We start from the raw sequence: 25,931 nt of genomic DNA on the forward strand, positions 1-25,931 counted from the left end.
ACCGGCTGCGCGCTGTAGTGAAATGTAGGTGGCGTGGACGTATGACTTGTTTTCCAGAGGTGAAAGTACTTTGGGGACGAGTTTTTCCTCGTGTGTCCATTCAACGTGTAGCTGCATCGCAATGGCGGTTTTGAGCAAGTTGCTGGAAACTAGCCTGCCGTTTCGTTGCTACGAAATCGCGCACCCGTGGGAGCCATCGTGTACTGCTAGCTGGGTGACGCTGTTTTTCGACACCTTCAGCAACTCCATCAAGCTCTACGGTGTGCTTTACCTGGTCAGTGCGTTATTTTTTTTGGCGACGTATACGTTGCTTCGGTTGGAGAAAATGTCAGTCTACGACCAGTGCGCTGACGTGTTCGCGAGCAGCAATAGTCTGAACGAGTAGATGCGCTTGATCGGTTCACGCTATCTGCACGTTTTTTCCTCAAATGCTGCGTCGTTACGGCGTATGCGCGCGACAGCTGACCGCGCGGATAAGCCAAAAAATGGTTCACGCACCTGAGGAAGTGTAAGCTGCTGCCAAAAAACGTGCGATGGTATCGAATATAGCTCTCTGAAACTTGGCCAGCACCGTGGTCAGATAAAGGATATTTTGCTGGGTTCTCTTCGCAAACTGGCGCAGCTTCGAAACGCTTCGTGTATGCTCTCGCGCCGCCACCCTTGACCGCTTTTAGGCGCCTCGGGGTTCGAATTTAGGTTCGTAGCACGACTGGAGCGCCCGAGCGGTAGTCCGAGGCGATGTTGAAGAGTTGCAAGGGGACGCGTTTCGTTCGTGTACATCAAACAGGGGTCCGCGAATGGTGTTAGGTTAATAAAGTGCACTTTGCGCTATGTTTTCCTCTGATATAATGGGCATTGCCGAAGAATGGCTCTTTTTTTTTTTTTGCCCATGTTTCAGTTAGGAACCCGTTGGCGCCCAACTCTACAAGCGGTGGGTGTGCGCCAGTCTATCTAGTGTGCCCGAAAAAAACAAAAGCAAACAGACACAATATTCAAGCGTACAACGCGGGCACGGCTAGACTTCAGAAATGTTGAAACACAGCTACGATGTTGAAACACAGCTGGGGGGGGGGGGGGTATGAGCTAACTACAGACGCATTGGTGCCCTAAATGAACTGTGTGAATTGCACATGTTCGCTTCTTCTAGGCTTTTCCATTGTGGTGTGCGTCGAATCAGCTAAGAACTTGTTAAAAATGCGATTAGCCCGAAGCATAACATTGTGAGATAAGCAATACTGTCCCACTGTATTTCATATAACTAAGCCTCCCCCCCCTTTTTTTTCTTAACAATAGAGGCTTTTTTTTTTCTCTCTCTCTCTGGTGCTGCCACACAACAAAAATGCTGGCATGTGTATTAATCACATTTGAATGCTTAGTGCAGGTATGACATTGAAGCTGCGACAGAATTTAAGATGATGTAAATTATCACAAAAATAAATGCCAGTTGGTGTTCCTGCTGCACATGGAAGCTGTAAAAGTTGTCTGATTTATAGTAACGTACCTCATATTATGGCAGTAAAGGTAAGTAATGCAGCCAGACAGGGGATGCTGTACTTTCAATTGGGGCTTACTGAAGCTGCTGTGAGCAGGAAAGAATAGGCAAAGTAGAAACTACATATAATGACTTCCACATAAGGTGGTGTTATAATCTATCGGTATTCCTTCAAAAATTGTTTATCAAGGAAGAGAAGCATTACTTTTGTAACAGGTTTGGCACGCATGGGATTAAGGTTAGTTTGTGTCCAGAGCCTTCAGCAAACTTGCATAAGCTGCAAGCCCAACACCCTTCCTGTCTGCCTCATGTTTTTTCCCATGAACAATTTTTACCTCTGAAAAACGTGGTGCACTACGGGTAAAACCAATATCTAGTAAGAATGGCTCATAATCTAGTACAGTTGCTACAGGTTACTGCTCGTCTTGGGCCAGAAAATCGCCTGTAATTTAGATGGATACCCCTGGCAGGTCCAGAGCTCTTAGCACTAGTCCATGCCTCCAATTCAAGGAGTGACCTGCCGTGGCAGCTAGACTGGTGGCAGGTAAGATGTTGTGCTGCTAAGCTCAAGGACACTGGGTTCGATTCCCTGGTCATGGCGGCTGCATTTCGATGCAAAGAAAACCTGTGTGCTTAGAATTTAGGATGCACATTAAAGATCCCCAGGTGGTCGACATTAATCCGCAGTCCTGCACTATGGCGTGCTTCATAATCGCATCATGGCTTTGGCTCATAAAACCCCTACAACTATTAATATTACTTGAGAGTAGGAGTGACATTCCTATTCTCTCATTTCTCCATGGGCAAAGTAAAATAAGAAAGAAAGATAGAAAAACTGGCTGCACTACTTTGGCAGACTATGGGGCAGCTGCAGAGTTTACGCAGGTGGCACAGCTTGTAAGCCGCAGGACCTCCAGACGGGCATTTGCAGAGACGGTGCTGAGTAGTGTACGGTCGGCATCCTTCCTTGGCTATAATGTGATGCTCTTCATGTTCGTCATCTGCGCTCTGAGGTGAGTGAGGGTAACAGCAGCGATGCACGCTCACCTCCATCATCAGGTGGGGCTTTGGCCGCCTTTATCTGCAGAATTCCACCTTTGTGGCTGGGCTGGCCTCGGGCTTTCTGGCCATTTTCATCGAGCACCCAAGCAGGTGATGCAAACCTCTTTTGTCTCTCCGGGATGTGCTTTACTGCGCCCTTAACTTAAGATTTAAAGTCGTTGAACATGTTGTATGAAATGTTGGCATGTATTATTCTTTTATTTCTTTCATATATGCGGCCCGATTAGGTCGCCTTTTAATATAAGACAGAGCAATAGCCAGATTTTAGCTGTCAACTTATAGTCCCATTGAATGTTTGATGCACAGTCCTCGTGGAGTGAAATACGGCAATTTGGGGCTAAGTAATGCACATACTTTCATTTCCCAAGTCTTGAGTTCTTGCCATATCAGCCTAATTTCAACTCTGAAGACTTGCATCTGAGCCAACATTACTTTGAGCGGCCAGATTTGTAACAACGTGACGTGGTTATCTAGAGAAATTGCACATACCAGATGACATCAACACTAAATGTTTCCATGTCACATTTGAATCCGTGAGCACTCTACTGTCAGTCTTTAAGCAATGAATTAGTGCACGAGAAAAAATATTCTGCAGAAATGGTTGAGGTGGGTACTGAAGCCTAGGTATCTTGTTTTGAGAGGCTGGCAATCTAGTACCACTAGCTGCTCAGTCTTTGCATCCACCAAACGAAATGTTTCTGGTTGAAGAGGCTTTTCCTTTCTATTTGACTTGCACAAATGCTCGCTTAATATCAAGGTTCATACTATATCATTGATGCCACTGCTCCTTTAAGCTATATCATTGAGCCCATCACACCATCATGAGAACTTTACTGTCGTGAATGTGAAATCGTACATGTTAGCCGCCCAAGGCCACATTACAATCCCCTTGCCTTGTCTGCTCCCTGAGCTGCCAGGACAGCTTCACTTCATCCTCAGGGCCAATGTAATATAGCTGACAGCACCTTCATGCTTTCGGTAGAACTCAAAAAAGGTAATGACTCATGGTGTGATCTCAAGAGAGTGTGCACTGCTTGCTGCTACCGTAGTGCTCTTCAGTAATTATTGCCAATACTTTATTGTATGTCACATAAAAATACTGTCTCTGTGACTCGATGTATTACACATGCACAAAACTGTGTTGATCATAAGAACAAAAAACAAAAGGAAAATAAAGAAAAAAAGTTAACACAGGCCACAGCGTGCATAGGTGTAGCTTTTGGATCGGCTTTCCTGGTGCGAAAATTCTGGTACAGAATTATATACAATTTACTTTTTCCTTCAGCTTAACGTTTCATTGACTTAGACACACGAAGATGATAAACTCAGAACAGTAGTGCAAAGAATCATACGGGCGGCGACAGGTAAAGATGGGACATTGTTCTGAGTTATGCGATACCAACTAGCCGGTCAGCCTGTCCTTTTGGAAGATGATATGTTGAAACTCACCGTGCATGTTGAAGGCTCTTGCAGTTCCATTCTCTTAGTTTATATGGCAGCTGTGCTGAGATGTTGAGGGACAGTGTCCCGGTCCTACAAAGCGAGGTTGCAACCACACAGGCAAAGGCGATCTGGAACAGCCAAAGCACAACCTATAGACTCGCTGTTCTAGTGCAGTTAAAGTTTCTCCCACAGTGGTAACCTCCAAAATTCAAGCAAAAGCTTGGCACATAGGGGCCTGTAATGTTGCATTTAGTTTTTTGGTGTTTGTCGAATAACAGCCGTTTCTTGATGTGCAGCAGAGAGCTGGTACCGGCATTAACACGACACCACCATCACAATGTGAATGGTTGATGAATTGGAAGTTTCAGTAGAACCAATCGCATCTAATTTCGAGTCCAGTACACAGATATGCAAGCAGTCTTTCTTTGTTGCCATCTATGCCGCCCTCCTCTGTGGCCAGCACCCTGTTGTTTGCCACAAGCAATTTGTCCGTACCTGGAGTCTGCCTTTGCTTGGGGACACCTCCCAGCCATGTGACCGCATATAGTACTGCAGCATTTGTATTGTGAAGTCACGTCGTTGCGAGCACTACTGCTGTTTTGTCTGCTATCATGTCATGCATATCCCACTGATACTTCATTTGGAGCACTACCTCTACCCTCTTCATCATTACTACTAGATACTAAAATTTGCCTAGGCCACCTATGTAACATGTGATAAATGGTATTCAGAGGTATCCAAATTGCTTATCAGGTGGCTAAACTGAGTGCTGGCTATAGTATTGCACTTTTCACACTTCGCATGTATTTTTGTAGGTTTCCTATAACACAGTAGAGGTGTAGCACACAAAAGGAGGTGTAGTAAACAAAAGAACACTTTTGAAGGAATGTCCCTTATTTTCATCCACATTAACTTAAGTTTGGGAAAATACAGACATCTCATTTGCAACAGCAGTGTAAGATAAAGTACAGCCCGAAGTGTTGTATTTAACGTGTTTTATTTTACATTTTGCATGCCAAGTCTGGAGTCCTCTACTGCCTTTTTGCAGCAGTGCAAATGCACGAAGAGCTCAAAATTTGGTCTCCTTTCCTGTCACTTTCAGGCGTCGAGTCCTGTCGGTGTACATGCTCAATCAGGTGAGCTGGAATCTGTGGGTCTAGAGAGGACAACCTTGACTCACTGTTAAGAGGGGGTAAATCTGGAACCACTTGCTTGCCCGCAGTGCTCGGAGATCGTGTTTAACAGCCTGCGTAGCCGTGACCTTGTACGGGATGTTCCTCATGGAGAGGTATGTCACTAATCTTGCATGTTTTTCCAAAAGACATTGCCACGATTGTCAGTCAAGGCAATAATTATAGAAAGTGCAGCATAGAAAAGCGAAGTTTGTATGGATAAGCTAAAATTAAAGCTGTGCCTTTACGTCAGCAACTGTAAGCCACACACCCATGATCACTTATTCTTAAACCGCGTTGTCTCATTCTGTTATACTCCATATTTTAAGGCAGATCACTGCTGCTGACTTTTTGTTGGTGCATCAAAGCTTTCAAAATTAGCACCCATATGGGGGCCTCAAATGCAAGTATGCACTATTATACATGTTTTGAGAGCTGCAACTTGAATACTTGTTTGCACTTTACACACCTCAAGTAACAATATTATCTAGCTGATTTACAATGCTGTAACTAAAAACTTAGCACACCAGAGGATATGATCTCTTGCTGTTTCAGGACACAAAAAAAAATGTAATAACCACACTGCATACCTATCGCTCAGTGGCTGTGGCGTTATTCTGCTAAGCACAAAATGCTAGCAATTCCTGGCACTGACGGCTACAATTTACTAGAATGTGAAGACATTCACGTACTTGAATTTATGTGCATGCTAAATAATTCAAAAGACTCAAAGGTAACTCAAAGTGCAAAATTGTGACATCTTTTATAGATTACTATGCAATTACTGTTGATATTTACATTATGCTAGGATGAGGCTGCAGGTTCTATTCCTGGTCATGGAAGATGTATTGCCATGGCAGATGCAAAACTACCTAGTGCAGTCACATTTCCTAACATTTTATATATTTGTTTTCAGTGGCATATCATTCAGCTCGCCACTGATGCATCAAATGTGTCTTACAATACTGTAATAACAATGCAAAAGTTAAGACAAAGAACTACCTAGTGCAGTCACATTTCCTAACATTTTATATATTTGTTTTCAGTGGCATATCATTCAGCTCGCCACTGATGCATCAAATGTGTCTTACAATACTGTAATAACAATGCAAAAGTTAAGACAAAGCAAACTCAATGACGCAGGTACTTCATTGTGTCCATTGCTGTCCCATCTTATTTGTAAACTTGCGTTATACGTCTGCAACTTGATATTTTCAGGTGTTCATGTTTGCTGTGAGTTTGGCGGGCTTCCTATATTGCATTAGGTAAGCATTCTAAGTGTGTGTCAAAACAAACTTGAAATTAAAGAAAAGTGTGCCTCTCACAGGAGCAGATTTCACTCTAGCTCATTTTATTGGCAGTAGCTGAGAATGAGAAGTCATCATTGTAGCAGTCTGTAGGCTTGTTGTTGCATGGACTGATTGCTCCTTGGCTTCTGTGATTTGATCTTGCATCCTTTTGGCTTATAAGTCAGTGCCTAAGGCCACTCAGGCACGGTATGGATGCAGCTTCATGCAGAAATTTCGAGTGTTATGTGCTGCTGCAATCACCAGCAGTACATCACCTGCCCTATTGCATTCATGCTGGTGCAATTTCTGATTCAGTGAAAAACATTAGGGGTGTGTGAATATTCGAGTTTCCAATTCAAATCGAATAATTCAATTAGACTTTCGAATAGCTAGTATTCGAAGTTTCGAATAATTTGACAGGACGAATATCTAAATTGCGACAAAGGCCAATGGTGCAACTTGGTTAGGGTGGGGTGGAAAAACTAACGCTAACGTCGTTACAGTAGGCCTTTTCGTTAAAGCTTTCACCGATATTCTGGATTCAAAAGTGAGCGCAAGTTTATTTTAATGGAGATTATGTCATTTCCGCATATCATGGCTCCAGTAAAGAAGGCCAGGGAACAGTCTGGGAGATTGTCGAACTACTAGCGTAAAAAAAAATGACCAGCACACTGAGCTCAGACCTTATAGTCAAGAGGTTCACAAATATTACAATGAGCTCCTGATCCCAAGAAAGGATGATCCTTTGAAATAGTGGAAAGCGTATGGAGCTGCAGTTTATCCAGGTTTCGCCAAAATTGCTTTGCGATAGCTTCCCATCCTTGCTACTGAGGCGCGTGAGTGCATGATTTCAACTGCAGGAAACACCATAACACCACAGCGAGAGAGCCTGAAGCAAGGTCATGTGGGACAGCTTGTGTTTCTGCATGACAATTTGTAGTCTTTCGGTGGCCGTCACTCACCGTGTCATCTGCTCGAGAACATGAGCAGATTTATTTCTTTGTTCTTTCTTTCAATTTCCCACAAAATAGTTTGTATTCAATATTCGATTCGATATTCGATACTTTTGGCCACTATTCGGCACTATTCGATTCGATTCAAGATGAAATTTAGAAATTCGCACACCCCTAAAAAACATACTTCTGAATGGCTGTTTATAAATAACATTATCGCCAGCATCTGCTGATTAGTGATGCAGAGCTATAGGTGGCACTATCGATACTAGTGATAGTTCAGTCACTATCGAACTATCGATGGTAAGAAAAAAATATCAATAGAGCTTTTTGATAGTATGAAATCAACCGTGCGAACTCACTGCAGCATAAACTTGGTTCCCCAACTGTGTAGAGCAGGAAGAGGAGACTGAAGTTCAATACAGTTGTCATCCTTGCGCTCCTTTGCCAGAATTCTTGGCTGACACATGACAATTAAGTGCAATTATATTCAGGTGTACAGAAAACGAGATGGTTACATTTGACTGTACTGTGGGGCTTCAAATTTATATTGCATTTTGTGATTTCGAAATGAAAATATCAAGAAGTAGGTTTGGTAATTGCAAGGTGTAAGTGGTTACACTTCAATATGAATTTATTGATGGACATACTCCTGCATTTTCACTGCTGAAATAATTTTTATTTTGCCAAAAAATTGCTCATAAAAAGTAAGCTGAGTATTATTGACAGCAGGCTATCGCAAATGCTTTTTGACAATATCACCGGCTAGCAACAGCATAGATACTTACAGCACTATTGATAATAACGTCGGTAGTAATACTACCGTCATTACTATCGATTGCACTGTCGATAATATAGGGTGATTCTTTTAGAACGGACATATTTCATTGAAATGTGGTTCTGTTACAAAGTATCTGATATTAATGTAGTTTGCGGCAAAACATCCAGGAAGGATGAACATTTAATGGCCTGCCCTGTTTTTTTTTATTTGCAATGCTGAAAAAAAAAAGAATAAATAAGAAATATTGAAAACAGCGAGATGCTACACAAGGAGAGATGGCTTATTGCGCCTGTAAAACATTGTTAAAAACTTTTGATTACCATAGGGAATGCCAAATGTGACTAGTAAAGGTTCGGAAAGGTTATAAAAGTTTAAAATCACTTACCCTACAGAAGGTGTCGAAATGACGACTGAAGATGTTCAACCTTTTTTGATTTCCAACAGTATGCAGTCCCTCTTGTGGGGAATTCCACGAAATGTTACGGTTTTCGTAATTTCTTATTTATTCTGCTTTCTTTGGCATTGCAAATAAAAAAAGGACAGAACGAATCATTAAATTTTCGTCTTTCCTTAATCTTCTGCCGCAAACCGCATTAAAAACGGGTAGTTTGCAACTAAACTACAGCCCAGTGAAATTGATCTGTCCTAAAAGAATCACTCTGTACTATCGATAGTTCATCGATAGTAGTACTATTGATAGTTTTTTACGCTATCGATAGTTAAAAAAATACTATCGATGGCATCGATAGTTGATTTGCTGACAGTTTTGCATCACTACTGCCGATACATATTATCAATCCGGCATAAATGCAGAAAGTTGCACAGTGATGCAGAACGAATGTGAAAAGGCAAACCTGTGTTTGGTGCCATTTTGCAGTCACCTTGTACCAAGATTGGTACTCAGTAGTGCCGGATTCCTGGCAGTGAATGCTGCTCTGGTAACCTGCAAGATTGCCCTGGATTATTTTCTTGTGCCATTCAGTTTGCATCGGTTACGTTTCCTGTGGGAGAAAGGGAAGGATGACAAGCATATATGTCAACCAAAACACAGTATACTTATTGATTTAAGGCAGTGCTGCATTGCGGTTATTGCAAGGAGCCATGCTGTTCTTTTCTTTCGCTCTAACAAGATGTGCACAAGCACAGCTTCCAGCGCCTGTATCGGCAGTTGCTACAGCGAAGCTTTCTTGGTATGTTGCATGCTAATATGGTAGCCATCACAGCTATATGAATCTTTATCTCATGCAGGAAAAACAACAACCTGAAGGACCCCGTGTGCAAAGCTCTAAGGTCTGTATGAAGCACATACAGATAAAACTAGGCTTGAGTGAATATTCGAGCACTTTGAATATTCGAACAAATATTACAGTATTCGAATTCACTTCGAAATGAATTTAAATTCTAGGAAATTTCGAAGTATTCTAAATGAACGAATAGACATATATAAACCGCATGTAACCCCCTGTAAAGGTGGTTTACCAAACATACAAAAAGCAGTATGCAAGAAACTTTGAATTACTGGAAGTAATCAGAGGTGGTCGTTTGCTGTTCCTGCTAGTTTGCGGCTACAAGGGTTATGTCTTCCAGCAATACCTGGTCCCAATTTTGCCGCTAAACTGGGGAAACGGCGGGCCTCGCTGCTGCCAGCGCAAGAAAAAAAAAAAGAAAGAGGGAAAAAAAACGGTCTCGTGGTCAACTGAAATGCGCGCCTGCGTAAAGGACATGCTTCGCTGCAACACAGTGGTGACACGCGGGCAGCATGTCACCTGCTCCTCACAGCGTCAGCGCGTCATGATGCGACCATTCGCCCATTCTTTCTGGTAAAATAAAGAATTTAATAATGACCCGTGTGACGGAATTCGCGATGTGTTGTGGGTAGAAAAAATGATCATTGAAGTTTTGGAAGTGAGTTTTTGAAGTAGGCGTTGCTGGCAAGTACTCCGCCAGCAGTGCAAGTGCGCAAATTGCCGGACCAGCGCCATTCAGAGGTTCGCATACATCGCGAATTCCGTCAGGCCGCCCTTTATTAATTTCTCTATTTTCCCAGAAAGAATGGATAAATCGTGACGCGCTGACGTTGAGAGAAGCATGCGTCATGCTGCCCGCGTGTCACCGCTGTGTTGCAGTGAAGCACGTCTTTTCCGCAGGCGCACATTTCAGCTGATCACGAGATCGCCTTTTGTTTATAGTTTTTTTCTTGCACTGGCAGCAGCGAGCTGGGATGCTGCACTTACCACTCATTAGTATCGCTATATTGCATTGCCTTGTGGCTCCTAAGGGCCATCGTTTCTGCGGATTTGCGGCTAAATCGGGATCGGGGAATTGGCACGTGGCACCCAAAGTTTTCGAAATAACCGGTCTGGTACTGACCACTGCTTCAAGTTATCCACTCAAATTTACATTTCAAAATACGGGGCCAAGGAAATCCTTCTAATTATGCGGGATTTCGAAATAACAGAGTTCGAATTAATGAGGTTTTACTTATTACCCGGCTTAGATGCTCTAAGGATAGTAAATTTTAAAATGTAACATATTTTACAGGTTATCACTTACATTCTACCAAAAGTCAAATCCTGCTATTACTCAAATTTGCTTCCACTTCCCTTTGAACCAAAAAGAATGACATATGCATATGCCTTGTTTCAACTTTAAAAATATTGCGCTGGTTAGTTGGGTCATGACAATTATGCTCATTTTTCTTTATAATATGTGATATAAGCTATTCGAATTCGCTTTGACCAAACCACTATTCGCTTCGAATTCGCTTCGGACCTAAAATTTACTATTTGCACAAGCCTAGATAAAACCATATGCATCTTCCACACTATACGTAGCTACATTTGACGTGCATGTCCTAGTGGCCAATACTGCACTGGTAGGCTCTCCATATTAGCTATGAAAGTTCCTTTTTAGGGAAGGAATGCCTGTAATGTGGTCTCTATGACCACTAGATCACAAAGCAATCTGTGTTATCAACAAGTAGATGCCAGATTTACAGCCTGGGCTGCACTTATCTTAGTCACCTTTGTCTCAGTCACCTTTGTATGCTTTCTCATGTGCTGAACGTCAGCCAAGAAGTTGGTGGTGTTGTTTCGAAAAGGCCCTTGGCATACGTTATGCTGATGTATTCAAGTATATATCCACATTTGTTACATCGGAATGTCCATAGAGTAATGAGACTTATTCCCGAAAATTTGTTTAATTGATGACATGCTCACATACACCAATTTTTCTTCAGGACAGTGCAGCATGTATTAGCATTTATATTAAGTTGTCACTGGTTCTGTGGCATGTCATAGCTTGCCTGGAAGCCTTGAACTGAGATAAAGTTCAATGCACTCATCGAAGCCACCATGGAGAAAAGAAAGAAAAGCTTAATGATGTGCAGTGAATAACAACCTTAAAGGCACAGTCATAAAAAATAAAAAAGGATTTATGAAAAAAAAGTACAAAAGCTCGCGACCATTCATGTGATGACAGATGGCTGTTTCTCTAACAAAAAAAAAAACCAAAAAAAAAAAAACCAGAAAAGTAAGAAGTGAATACACAAGACAAAGAGGTAATACTTAGCATGACAGATGACCAGACTTGTACATAATTGATTACATGTAATCAATTATGTTCAAGCCAGTGCAGGCGGTGCACTCCTTGCAATCTTAACTGTCTATGATGTTGACAATACTTGCTGAATGCGCAACACCTCAGAGGAAGCCTGGGCAGCCAATAAATGCAGCGTACTGATGACAGTGTCGCGAGGTTTGCCAATTGACATAGGCATTCATGCTTTAAAACTACATTGAAATATGCTCAAGGCTTCATTCGCCATGAATATGCAGTCAGAGATAGCTATATATGCAGGAGAATGAAATGACATAAACATTTTGAGTCTGGAATTTTGGTGTCAGGGTCCTTTAAAACTTAGTTGAGAACATATATTTTGCTTGAGGATTTCGTGCATAATGAGGCTCATTATTCATAATGCAGACGCCTCATGGGTGCTGAGGAATTTGCGGTCCCCGCAGCTGCGGCTGACACGGGACAGCCATGTTGGCATTTGGGAAGCTGCTGGTGGCATGCTGCTGAGGTTAGTGCTGGGGAACAGGGCCAAGCCACTTTCATGTCACACTCAGCCATGAAACCCTGTCCTCAGCTTATAATCAACCTCATTTTGTGGAATTTACCACTGTTTTCCTCATGATCTGCCTACGAGGCCTTGCATGCCCTCACTCTCAGGCAGACAGGCATTTTCAGGAGAGCTTGCTTGCTTGTGTGATGGCATCCCTACCATCAATGGCCTTCACTGTCCCACTGCAAGGTGAGGATGGGTACAGCAAAATTATTCAGGGAAGCCAGAGATGGTATGAGATAAGATACCGCATGTACATACCACTTCCTGTATGGTTTGGAGCGAGAGATGGTATAAGGCAATAAGGCAAACACTCCCGAAAAAAATTTCAGCGGTACTTTCAGTTCACGAATGGCATCCATGCATGCGCGTGAAATAAAATCCTTGACAAAAAAGTTGCAAATACAAAATGTAAAGGAAAGAAAAATAGCAAGTGAGGGGACGACCACTCTTGTGTCCAGATAAGCGCCAAGGAGTGCAGTCTTCTTGTATTGCATAGTACAGAAACTACTGAATGCTTGAATCTGTATCTGCACTCCACTATTGTAAATCGAAATTTGCACACTGAGAGGTTTCAGACACCGGACAACAAACCTTGTCACATTCCTGCACTCATTGCTTCTTTTAGCCCCCTTCCTTCTCCTGTGCAGGGCATGCCTGCACCATTTCTGATAGGCTACGGACTGCAAGCCCTGCTGTCACTAGCATCGCCACATCTGCGTCACAGACCTTGGCGAATACTTCGCCGATGGGCACCCATCGCACAGGGGGCATTTCTCGCCAGTGCAGTGGGTCTGTTTCGGGTAGGTCTCACTAACCAGCTCGCTTTTCTGTGCTTCACATATTGGCACAATTCGAGGCAGGCGAAATGTTCAAGGCTTGTGTACTGTGTGAGGTCGTTGCATGTTAAAGAACCCCAGGTGGTCTAAATCATCCGAGCCCTCCACTACTGCGTGCCTCATGATGATATCATGGTTCTGGCTCATAAAACCCTAGCAAATATTATTACTGCATATCTGCAGCCTGTCATAGCTTTCTGTGACTGTCTACCTGGTCTGCATCGCCCGAAAGTGGAGTCCCCAATGTCCGGGTAACCCTTGCGACTTTTCACACGTGCAGGTACGGGTTAGTAGTTAAAAACAATGCCACGTTAGCTTTTTGTTGGCGCTGCATTTCAATTATGGATTTCGAAGGACTGACACATTTGTTTTCAATATTGTGTACTTCTTGAATTAATGAAGTAATTCGATCGTGTTCATCATTTCATTAAATCGAGTTTCAACTGTATAATTAGTTCAATACTGTTTTATTTGACTTGGCCTACGATTTTGCAAAGTCAGTTATTTTTCTGATGGTTTCTGTATATGCCACATCCTCAGGTTTATACACTCAAACATGAAACCAAAACGAAAATGCAATAACATTCATCCAGTGGCCATAGTGGACATACAGTTGTAGACCGATAGGTATGTTATTTTTTTTTTTACAATTTTCACAACACTTACATGTCTTTCCTGCCATGATCTCATGTCAGGGCAGCGGTATTATTAATTGAATAAGTATTTAGCATTCTGGGTATTTCAAGCTAATCTGCACAGAAAGTCGGAGATACATTATGCTAGGTACGCTAGCCTTCTATAAAAAACAGGTTCTTGAGTGATTCCTTCCCTATTATTTGGTCTGTGTGCTCTAGCCATCATACACAGAATTGGAGTATTCCATCACAAGAAAAATGTATACATCAACCAGCTTGTCCGAAGAATATGCATGTGACAGTGCGAAAGTGTAATAACCGGAAAGTGTCATAACTGGTAGAATTACCTCAGCTCAAGTTTTAGCATTCTGCAGTAGGTAATTGTAGACACCAAAATCTTCGATGAAAATTTTATATTTTACATGGGAGGCTGTTTATTGGAGACCCTGATAACCAGGAAGTGCACGATAGTGACCCCAGTAATTTAATGTTACACAATTTAAACGATGCATTTCACGATTTCAATAACTCCCACCCAGAGGTGGAAAACCTCCGAGTGACAAAAAGAGTAAGTGTCATGTGATGGCAGGAACCAAGTGATCGTGTGTATTGCCCTGCTCTTAAGAACCTCTCAGGATGCTTTCAATAAAGTTTTTTTGTACTGTACCATATGACGTGATGGCAGCTTGATGTGGAGTACCAAAGCAGTGATGGCGGTGACCCGAAGTGCATCTACTACATTTCACACATGTGCCTCCACTATGTGGCACTGTCTACCACTAAAACACAATTTTTAAAAGCCATTTCCAATGGCTGGCAGCCTGATGTTTTTGTCTATGATGATCGTGCAAGTCTAGAAGAGGAGCCACACTTTGTCTCTAGACTTCGAAATTCATATTAATTGCCTTTAAGCCATCTGTTGTCTGTTAAAATTCATCACAGCATTTTTCGCAAGCACGTAACGCTCATGATGTAGTCAGCTTACTGTCCCATATTGGTATCTATTATCTTTTAAGATAGTATGATAAGGGATCAACAAGAGAGAAAGAGAAATTTTAAAAAATATGTGTGCATGCATGCACACACAAATTTGCAAATGTCGATAAAAGAGAGCAGCTTGAAATTAAAGAAGTGGAAAGCTGAGCACTGTGGCACTGGCAACAATCACAATGCTGTCCATCTCAGCCCCCCCCCCCCCTGACAGCAACATTCTACATCCTGTTTGACAGAATCAAAAAAGCAGCAAATGGTAGCTTATAAGTGTTATTATATAACGAGTTGCTGACAAAAATCAAGAAAACTGGCCGTTATGTAAGTAAATCATAGTACGAACGGCAAGACACAAAAAAGAGAGCTGCAAGCATCACAAAGGTTGACGCAAGCCAAGTTTGGGAGAATGATACGATACAAACAATATACAATATAGGGAGGAGGTAAAGCGGGGAACATCTCTTGATAACTCAAAATTCAGTGTTTTTCTTTCTGAGAGTAGGGCAGGTGATCAATGTGAAGGTGAAGAAAAAAAATGCTTACCTGAGAAGGTGGCCTGTGTACAGCATGCAAGAATGTTGCAGACAATTGCACATATCTTTTTTAGAATGTCAGAATGTTCATCAAAATGTACACTAAAATGTGGTCAGTCTCAGCGAGGATTTAGGGTTTAAGGACAGTGACTACAGGACAAATATGGTGCGGTAAACACATGCAATAGACTGACGATACTGAATGGTGTCAAGGCCAAACACAATGCTGGTGAACAGTGTCCTACTAAAGAGAACTTGTGCTAGAAGTTGCTTATATTGTAAACCTAACAGATACAAACACGACTGCATTGGTTATCAGGGCAGCCAACAAAATAATGAATATATTAACCAACTGTGCATCTGTTATTGCCTCGTAGCAGTTCATGCCACTGTTAATGAGTCCAAAACTGTTTCCCCATCTCTGTTTCGTATGTATATGCGTTATGACTCGGGGCTACTAGTGCAGAAAGCGGCATTAGTGACCTGTACAGTGTGGCCTACTACTTGTATATTGATGCTGAAATTTAAGCATTTTATCAGTTCTCACTTGTTTTCAAGTGCATTGAGCTTCCTTTACTCTGTTCTGCCTTCATGGTTTTCTCGGTTGGCTGTTTTCACAAGCCATTTTTCTTGTCTGCTCTGTTGCCATGTCTCGTCTTTTGTGATGGTGTCAGTAATTTTCTCCGATATTTTCCATTTCAGGGCTGCCGCTGCCTCCTGCGCTACTACTGTGGTTATGAGAGGCCCTGGCAGGTGTTTGCCTCTGGCCTTGTGGCTGGCCTCAGCATGGCTGCCAGCCCCAACACAACCCTTTCACTCTACCTCACCTGGAAGCTGATCGAGGTAAGTGTGTGAAGGATCAGCCAAGCCTGGCCGCTCTAGCTATCTTACATGCTGTGCCATAGGAGCCCAGAGAAGCTAGAGAAACTTCTCGCTGTTGTCCGATTCACCATTACTTTTTAAATTGGGGATGCTAGGCTTAGTAGTATTCGCAGTGCCCATAGACTGTCATGACACCAAGCGAATGTCGGGAAGAGGAGGGTTAGCAGATAACAAACCGGCAGCCGCTCCCTAGTTCGGCTGTGCTAGCCAGATTGTCAACACGTTGGTCGGAAAGAAACACTACAACTTTGCATGTTTCGTGAATCCATGAACAAATCAGGCCGTCCGTGACAAGTAAAATTTGATTCCTTCTCGTGAGACGCGAAGTTTTCGTGAAGATACGTGGTGAAGCGCCCTGGGTAAGTCATGCTACCAATGATGGCACACAGCGTACACATTTCAGCTGCGCGAAGTTTTCTGTGCCCACGCAGGTTAGCGAATTGTTAGTGTCTGTCTTTTTCTGTCGAAACTCGCGCTATTTCGCTTGTATATGATAGCCGTTGGTGTTTTTGTAGGGTATGAAACCCACAACATTATACGTGGTGTGTCGCGTGAGCTCGCGATGTCCTCTTCTATAACTGAATAATATCAGGGCCTTCGTAATAAATAGGTGATACACCAAACTAAAACGCCTTACGTTTTGTCAGAAAAGAGCTGTATGAATCTTGCGAGCGACCATTCAGTCATTCAGGGCTACGCTTGCTCCACGGCTATCGTGAACTACGACCAAGTACCGGCCGTGTTGCGGGCTTCTGACAGAGATTAAATGGGATATGATTGATGGAATATGTGTATATCCACATTGTTAGTGGACCCCAGCTGGCGAAACTTGATCAGGCCCCGCTTCCAGCGTCGTCCTTCACCCGTGTGTTGCTTTCATAGCCAGTGCTGCACTGCATGTTTGTTACTTTGTTGATAGGTGGCAGCACACTGCAAGCAAAGTGTTCTCTGAGCCCAGAACGTGGAGAAGGCGAGGCAGCTCTCGGGGGAGGAAATTCTTTAGATTTTGACAGTGATGTTCAAAGAGACCGTGCACCTTGACAACGAGGGTTTTTCACTGTACATTGAAGGCTGTGAAAGCACCAACAGTGACAGCGTCGATAAAGATGCCGCAGCAGTGATTTTCTTTAATGTGCTTTACTGATGAACCATCTGTACGGCAAGCTTTTCACAATCATAAGTCACTCTGATTGTACTTATTAATGAGAACTAACAGACAATAATGCCAAGGAAAGTATAGGGGATGTTTTTAGTAATAAATGTAAGGTAATTGTGAAGAAAGAAAAGTGGACGAAAAGATAGCTTGCCGCGGGCAGGGACCGAACCTGCGACCTTCGAATAACGCGTCCGATGCTCTACCAACTGAGCTACCGCGGCGGCCATCCCCCCGTCCACTTTATAGGGTATATGTGTGCATTTTAAACGTGGGAGCGTCAGTCAGCGCCGCCAGTAGCCATGACGGCGAGTGTGGAACACTCTTTTTCTGCCTTGCTGGCGTCACGTAGCACGTGAACTTATTACGAGCTGGCAGCTCACCAATAATCCCTCGCATACTACCTGAAAGCATCAAGTCTGCCAGAACGAGACCCTCGCTATGAATGAAGGAAAGGAGTGTTAATTTCAAGGGCTCGTTTTCTTTGTTATACACAATATTAATGAGAACTAACAGACAATAATGCCAAGGAAAGTATAGGGGATGTTTTTAGTAATAAATGTAAGGTAATTGTGAAGAAAGAAAAGTGGACGAAAAGATAGCTTGCCGCGGGCAGGGACCGAACCTGCGACCTTCGAATAACGCGTCCGATGCTCTACCAACTGAGCTACCGCGGCGGCCATCCCCCCGTCCACTTTATAGGGTATATGTGTGCATTTTAAACGTGGGAGCGTCAGTCAGCGCCGCCAGTAGCCATGACGGCGAGTGTGGAACACTCTTTTTCTGCCTTGCTGGCGTCACGTAGCACGTGAACTTATTACGAGCTGGCAGCTCACCAATAATCCCTCGCATACTACCTGAAAGCATCAAGTCTGCCAGAACGAGACCCTCGCTATGAATGAAGGAAAGGAGTGTTAATTTCAAGGGCTCGTTTTCTTTGTTATACACAATATTAATGAGAACTAACAGACAATAATGCCAAGGAAAGTATAGGGGATGTTTTTAGTAATAAATGTAAGGTAATTGTGAAGAAAGAAAAGTGGACGAAAAGATAGCTTGCCGCGGGCAGGGACCGAACCTGCGACCTTCGAATAACGCGTCCGATGCTCTACCAACTGAGCTACCGCGGCGGCCATCCCCCCGTCCACTTTATAGGGTATATGTGTGCATTTTAAACGTGGGAGCGTCAGTCAGCGCCGCCAGTAGCCATGACGGCGAGTGTGGAACACTCTTTTTCTGCCTTGCTGGCGTCACGTAGCACGTGAACTTATTACGAGCTGGCAGCTCACCAATAATCCCTCGCATACTACCTGAAAGCATCAAGTCTGCCAGAACGAGACCCTCGCTATGAATGAAGGAAAGGAGTGTTAATTTCAAGGGCTCGTTTTCTTTGTTATACACAATATTAATGAGAACTAACAGACAATAATGCCAAGGAAAGTATAGGGGATGTTTTTAGTAATAAATGTAAGGTAATTGTGAAGAAAGAAAAGTGGACGAAAAGATAGCTTGCCGCGGGCAGGGACCGAACCTGCGACCTTCGAATAACGCGTCCGATGCTCTACCAACTGAGCTACCGCGGCGGCCATCCCCCCGTCCACTTTATAGGGTATATGTGTGCATTTTAAACGTGGGAGCGTCAGTCAGCGCCGCCAGTAGCCATGACGGCGAGTGTGGAACACTCTTTTTCTGCCTTGCTGGCGTCACGTAGCACGTGAACTTATTACGAGCTGGCAGCTCACCAATAATCCCTCGCATACTACCTGAAAGCATCAAGTCTGCCAGAACGAGACCCTCGCTATGAATGAAGGAAAGAAGTGTTAATTTCAAGGGCTCGTTTTTCTTTGTTATACACAATATTAATGAGAAATAACAGACAATAATGCCAAGGAAAGTATAGGGGATGTTTTTAGTAATAAATGTAAGGTAATTGTGAAGAAAGAAAAGTGGACGAAAAGATAGCTTGCCGCGGGCAGGGACCGAACCTGCGACCTTCGAATAACGCGTCCGATGCTCTACCAACTGAGCTACCGCGGCGGCCATCCCCCCGTCCACTTTATAGGGTATATGTGTGCATTTTAAACGTGGGAGCGTCAGTCAGCGCCGCCAGTAGCCATGACGGCGAGTGTGGAACACTCTTTTCCTGCCTTGCTGGCGTCACGTAGCACGTGAACTTATTACGAGCTGGCAGCTCACCAATAATCCCTCGCATACTACCTGAAAGCATCAAGTCTGCCAGAACGAGACCCTCGCTATGAATGAAGGAAAGGAGTGTTAATTTCAAGGGCTCGTTTTCTTTGTTATACACAATATTAATGAGAACTAACAGACAATAATGCCAAGGAAAGTATAGGGGATGTTTTTAGTAATAAATGTAAGGTAATTGTGAAGAAAGAAAAGTGGACGAAAAGATAGCTTGCCGCGGGCAGGGACCGAACCTGCGACCTTCGAATAACGCGTCCGATGCTCTACCAACTGAGCTACCGCGGCGGCCATCCCCCCGTCCACTTTATAGGGTATATGTGTGCATTTTAAACGTGGGAGCGTCAGTCAGCGCCGCCAGTAGCCATGACGGCGAGTGTGGAACACTCTTTTTCTGCCTTGCTGGCGTCACGTAGCACGTGAACTTATTACGAGCTGGCAGCTCACCAATAATCCCTCGCATACTACCTGAAAGCATCAAGTCTGCCAGAACGAGACCCTCGCTATGAATGAAGGAAAGGAGTGTTAATTTCAAGGGCTCGTTTTCTTTGTTATACACAATATTAATGAGAACTAACAGACAATAATGCCAAGGAAAGTATAGGGGATGTTTTTAGTAATAAATGTAAGGTAATTGTGAAGAAAGAAAAAGTGGACGAAAAGATAGCTTGCCGCGGGCAGGGACCGAACCTGCGACCTTCGAATAACGCGTCCGATGCTCTACCAACTGAGCTACCGCGGCGGCCATCCCCCCGTCCACTTTATAGGGTATATGTGTGCATTTTAAACGTGGGAGCGTCAGTCAGCGCCGCCAGTAGCCATGACGGCGAGTGTGGAACACTCTTTTTCTGCCTTGCTGGCGTCACGTAGCACGTGAACTTATTACGAGCTGGCAGCTCACCAATAATCCCTCGCATACTACCTGAAAGCATCAAGTCTGCCAGAACGAGACCCTCGCTATGAATGAAGGAAAGGAGTGTTAATTTCAAGGGCTCGTTTCTTTGTTATACACAATATTAATGAGAACTAACAGACAATAATGCCAAGGAAGTATAGGGGATGTTTTTAGTAATAAATGTAAGGTAATTCTGAAGAAAGAAAAGTGGACGAAAAGATAGCTTGCCGCGGGCAGGGACCGAACCTGCGACCTTCGAATAACGCGTCCGATGCTCTACCAACTGAGCTACCGCGGCGGCCATCCCCCCGTCCACTTTATAGGGTATATGTGTGCATTTTAAACGTGGGAGCGTCAGTCAGCGCCGCCAGTAGCCATGACGGCGAGTGTGGAACACTCTTTTTCTGCCTTGCTGGCGTCACGTAGCACGTGAACTTATTACGAGCTGGCAGCTCACCAATAGCCAGCTCGTAATAAGTTCACGTGCTACGTGACGCCAGCAAGGCAGAAAAAGAGTGTTCCACACTCGCCGTCATGGCTACTGGCGGCGCTGACTGACGCTCCCACGTTTAAAATGCACACATATACCCTATAAAGTGGACGGGGGGATGGCCGCCGCGGTAGCTCAGTTGGTAGAGCATCGGACGCGTTATTCGAAGGTCGCAGGTTCGGTCCCTGCCCGCGGCAAGCTATCTTTTCGTCCACTTTTCTTTCTTCACAATTACCTTACATTTATTACTAAAAACATCCCCTATACTTTCCTTGGCATTATTGTCTGTTAGTTCTCATTAATATTGTGTATAACAAAGAAAACGAGCCCTTGAAATTAACACTCCTTTCCTTCATTCATAGCGAGGGTCTCGTTCTGGCAGACTTGATGCTTTCAGGTAGTATGCGAGGGATTATTGGTGAGCTGCCAGCTCGTAATAAGTTCACGTGCTACGTGACGCCAGCAAGGCAGAAAAAGAGTGTTCCACACTCGCCGTCATGGCTACTGGCGGCGCTGACTGACGCTCCCACGTTTAAAATGCACACATATACCCTATAAAGTGGACGGGGGGATGGCCGCCGCGGTAGCTCAGTTGGTAGAGCATCGGACGCGTTATTCGAAGGTCGCAGGTTCGGTCCCTGCCCGCGGCAAGCTATCTTTTCGTCCACTTTTCTTTCTTCACAATTACCTTACATTTATTACTAAAAACATCCCCTATACTTTCCTTGGCATTATTGTCTGTTAGTTCTCATTAATATTGTGTATAACAAAGAAAACGAGCCCTTGAAATTAACACTCCTTTCCTTCATTCATAGCGAGGGTCTCGTTCTGGCAGACTTGATGCTTTCAGGTAGTATGCGAGGGATTATTGGTGAGCTGCCAGCTCGTAATAAGTTCACGTGCTACGTGACGCCAGCAAGGCAGAAAAAGAGTGTTCCACACTCGCCGTCATGGCTACTGGCGGCGCTGACTGACGCTCCCACGTTTAAAATGCACACATATACCCTATAAAGTGGACGGGGGGATGGCCGCCGCGGTAGCTCAGTTGGTAGAGCATCGGACGCGTTATTCGAAGGTCGCAGGTTCGGTCCCTGCCCGCGGCAAGCTATCTTTTCGTCCACTTTTCTTTCTTCACAATTACCTTACATTTATTACTAAAAACATCCCCTATACTTTCCTTGGCATTATTGTCTGTTAGTTCTCATTAATATTGTGTATAACAAAGAAAACGAGCCCTTGAAATTAACACTCCTTTCCTTCTGATTGTACTTGATGTACAATAGTGTTGCGACCATAGTAAAAGCATAATTTTTCTGATGCGATGCACGTGGCACAACCTTTGTGGCCGCATGTTCCCAAAAGCTCGACGAGTAGAAGCGAAATGTGCAATCGCGTCCATAAATTGCGCCGCTGAGTTGCCAAATGAACTTGACCATTACCATCCAAACGATGTCATTGTTAAGAAATTCCTTGACGTTGCAAAAAGCTTGTGTGTGCATTCATTTCAAGGTGCTCATCAAACCTGTAACATCCGAGAGAAGTGAACTGTGCACTCTGCATTCCTCACCACACGAGTAATGATGATGGAGCAACATGTTTAGAAACCATCATCACGCTAAAAATGCTGTCCTGTGCAGCAACGATGGTGTTACTCGCTAGTGGCCTATTACTACGGCAAATCCAACAGGCAGGCATGGTACGTATACTTGGAGCGCCGTTCAGTTCATACATTTTCTGTAGCGCGCACAGGATTTTGTAAAGCATCGTTGATGCACGGTAACTGAGCCGAAATATACCCTCTCACTCTGCGGTAAATAATGAGGCAGCGAGCATTTTGCACTTTCCATGCTTTGGGCAAGTATTGTGGCCTGATATCCACTTCAGTGCGGTTCATGACCTCATCTGGTGAATGTGGCATGTGCCATACATCTGCATGTCCCATCTGTTCCTATGCTAACAAATGGGTTGACCCTCCTCTGGGCTCCATCTTGAATCGCACAGCGAACCACCTATAGTTCGTGGGCATTGCAAATTGCGTAGGTCCAGGACACACTGGTGAAAGAAGAAAGCAAGCAGCTGCACTTCATTTTTTTCCTTTACAGATAGTTGTTGACGAAGCTAACTAGTGAATGCGAGAGAGAGCAGATTCTGGATAAGTCATAGCGTGCAGCAGTACTAGGTCATGCAGTTTCAACTCTAATCCAAGGCTGCACACAGACCTTTCATTGTTTTGCATGTTGTGCTATCCAGAATCAATACTAGGCTTAGTGCCGAAAAAACCACAAAAGAACACAGGACAAGCACTCAGTACGAGTACTCAAGTCTACTGGCACAAAGGCGCTAGTTCTACTACTGCTACTAAAGATGCACCAACTAATCCAACAGCAGATATCTACTTTTCATCATGAAATAATGCGTAACTTTGGTTTTGTAAGCGAAAGGAGCCAAAGCTTTAGTTATGATTCCACTACATGCTTGAGACAGCACCATGGGATGTAGCTTAAAAATTGTTTGGACAGAAGTTAATCGTGCCATTATTGTGCATCCTCTGTAAAACTCAACGTATAGTGTATCTTTTCCTTTTTTTAATATTATTTGCTTGGTTTGTTGTGATGCTTTCATTTTCTAGGTGCTCTACTGCCAAGCAGCAAAGAAAGGCTATGCACCCACATTAGCATGGGGTCCGGAACTGCTGTTTGCGCTTGGATGTGGAGTCATGATGTTCTGTGTAAGTTACAGCTATGGTCAATGCCACGTGTGCATTGCAGTACAGAATATACTAGAGCATTCACTGCAAGCTATGCAGTGTAGTCTGTTAAGTTACTGGCAAAGCTGTACACTCTGGAAATAAGCACTCAATATACATTGCTGTTTCAATGTTTCCATACTGTAAAAAAGAATACAGTACTGAAAACTGTTAAAGGGGCCATGACACGGTCGCCCAAAGATTTGTGGTTTTCAGCGAAAACTAGAAGTAGAGGGTCTATTATGCCAATACAGATTTCAAAAGTGGGCCGTAAAAGAATATTTCAGTGCAAAACAAGCCCTAGAAGTCGCCGGCTGTGAACCCCGCCCACCGCTGGCTACCGCCATTTTGCCATGCCGCGTGTGACGTCATATGCAGCACGGAACGAAGCCGTCGTCTTCTACCAAAATGTCAGCCGCTGCAAATCGTTCAATTTCAGTGCCAAGCTGAAGAAAGTTAATATCTCGATATCACGTGCAGCTGACCACGGAACAATATCGTTCGCTGCATTAACTACAACAATAATGCATTTTAAAGTACATGTTGAGGTCACGTCTTGTATAACTGGTGCTAGGCATAAACTCCTTCACGGGTTGCACATAGCATGCGTCCCACATGCTGTATGTGCCCAGCAAGGCCATACTGAGAATTAAGAATTATTCCTCTAACAAGAGTGCATCGCCATCTTGCAGAAACATTGTAGCTCAAAAAAAAAAAAAAAAAAAAAAAGCTTGTGCTTTCTGTTGGCACAAGAATAAGTTGACAGCGCTTATCATGATGTTTGAGGCGATCTCAGGATGATGACTGCTTGGTTGTTTCGTGGGAGTTGTGGCTTCAAAACTTGTGTAGATGCTTTCAAACAGCTTATGGCAAAACAATGCGAACATATAGGACAAAGCACTGTCCTGGCATTTTCACTTGTCCCACTGTTTGCGCTGTTTATGCCATAATGTGCATAAACTAACTGGCCCAGCTAACAACCCTTGTTCACACAGTTTTCTTGGAAAAAAAGAAGTGTAATCTATTTGGAATTTCATGCAAGTCTACTTTTTGTAAATGTATGCCAGGACTCATAAATCAGCATATGTACTTACTCAAATTCACTGCACTCTCATTTGTCAGGTGCGAGGTATAGAGTTTTAGTGAGTGACAAAGAGGACGAGTGCTGGTATGTAAACGCGATTGCCAGAGAGTGGGAGCAGATGTTTTCTCACAAATTCATGCTCCCCAGTAGGAGTGTTGTTGTTATAGTAATTGCAGTTCTTCTTAGAGCTATTGACGGCAAATTACTTGGACCCGAATAGTGAGCAAGTTTCCTCTTGTCTTTCAGGCTGTGGTGGAGCCACACAACATGCGTCCATCATATGCGAAATTCCTCAATGACATGACAGGTGATCGGTGAGTCAGCCTCAGTTGTCTGTTACCCAGATGCAAATACTGCTGACAGCCGAAATTGGTAGCTTTACATCACTATACTAGGAAAAGCTTTTGTGTAATGACAAGAAGTAGGCTTTTGTTTATTGCCTTCAGTTCGTAGGACATATCCTGAGGGCCCTTAGAAGCAACCATGACTAATTAGAAAGTCATAAAGCAGAACCTCAGAGCACGGCACAAACATACAATGAACTTCCCTCAGTGCACACAATACAGTATTCCTTGATACTAAACAGATACTATAATTTCAAGCTTGCTTACTGTATTTATTCGAATCTAGGCCGGCCCCGATTCTAAGCCGACCCCAGAAATTCGCAAGGCCAGGGGAAAAAAAAAACAATCATAGTAATCTAAGTCGAACCACCCCCCCCCCGACTTTCACACATCGTTTTTTCGAAAAAAAAAAAAAAAAAAACATCGGCTTAGATTCGAGTAAATACGGTAATACTCTCACGGTGAGCTAGCTGCGAGTTAGCACATTTCCAGTGAAATGAGTGCTCCCACACTTCAGAATGTTGTGTTTCATTATTTGTCTGGTATATACCAAATAGAATCCCATAGTCCTGCACTTTACTTCACACAGGCCGGCAATGCCAGTGCATAAAGGTATGAGTGCATTAACAGATAGCGCGAGTACTTTATTTGCACAAGAGCAAAGTGGTGAAAAATATCATGGTTGTGCTATGCTAGTAGGCATGAAATCGTGGAACAAAAAATGTTTTCAACACTTGCATGGTAGAAAGCCGACTTCAGCGTTCAGACGCTCGTGAAATTTTTTCAAAACACTGCCAAAAAATAGTTTCCGCTCATTCTG

The 25,931-nt window shown here is 43.6% G+C and overlaps 1 protein-coding gene across 2 annotated transcripts in view; it reads left to right on the forward strand.

Annotated features, from left to right (window-relative positions):
* The window catches only part of LOC119396904 (transmembrane protein 135), a 27,449-nt gene continuing 1,518 nt past the window's right edge, over nucleotides 1-25,931 (forward strand). Inside the window, exons 1-12 of one of the 2 annotated variants that reach the window (XM_037664279.2) lie at nucleotides 1-274; nucleotides 2,378-2,505; nucleotides 2,552-2,644; nucleotides 5,100-5,133; nucleotides 5,220-5,285; nucleotides 6,388-6,434; nucleotides 9,441-9,482; nucleotides 12,177-12,276; nucleotides 12,969-13,121; nucleotides 16,018-16,158; nucleotides 23,567-23,665; nucleotides 25,014-25,081. In XM_037664279.2, the coding sequence (XP_037520207.1) occupies nucleotides 122-274; nucleotides 2,378-2,505; nucleotides 2,552-2,644; nucleotides 5,100-5,133; nucleotides 5,220-5,285; nucleotides 6,388-6,434; nucleotides 9,441-9,482; nucleotides 12,177-12,276; nucleotides 12,969-13,121; nucleotides 16,018-16,158; nucleotides 23,567-23,665; nucleotides 25,014-25,081 (1,124 nt within the window). In that variant the 5' untranslated portion in view covers nucleotides 1-121. Of the gene's footprint in view, nucleotides 275-2,377; nucleotides 2,506-2,551; nucleotides 2,645-5,099; nucleotides 5,134-5,219; nucleotides 5,286-6,387; nucleotides 6,435-9,440; nucleotides 9,483-12,176; nucleotides 12,277-12,946; nucleotides 13,122-16,017; nucleotides 16,159-23,566; nucleotides 23,666-25,013; nucleotides 25,082-25,931 lie in introns of both variants that reach the window. The other variant, XM_037664280.2, reaches the window with a different exon arrangement.

Source organism: Rhipicephalus sanguineus, chromosome 6 (genome assembly GCF_013339695.2).
Source record: "Rhipicephalus sanguineus isolate Rsan-2018 chromosome 6, BIME_Rsan_1.4, whole genome shotgun sequence".
NCBI classification, from domain to species: Eukaryota; Metazoa; Arthropoda; class Arachnida; order Ixodida; family Ixodidae; genus Rhipicephalus; species Rhipicephalus sanguineus.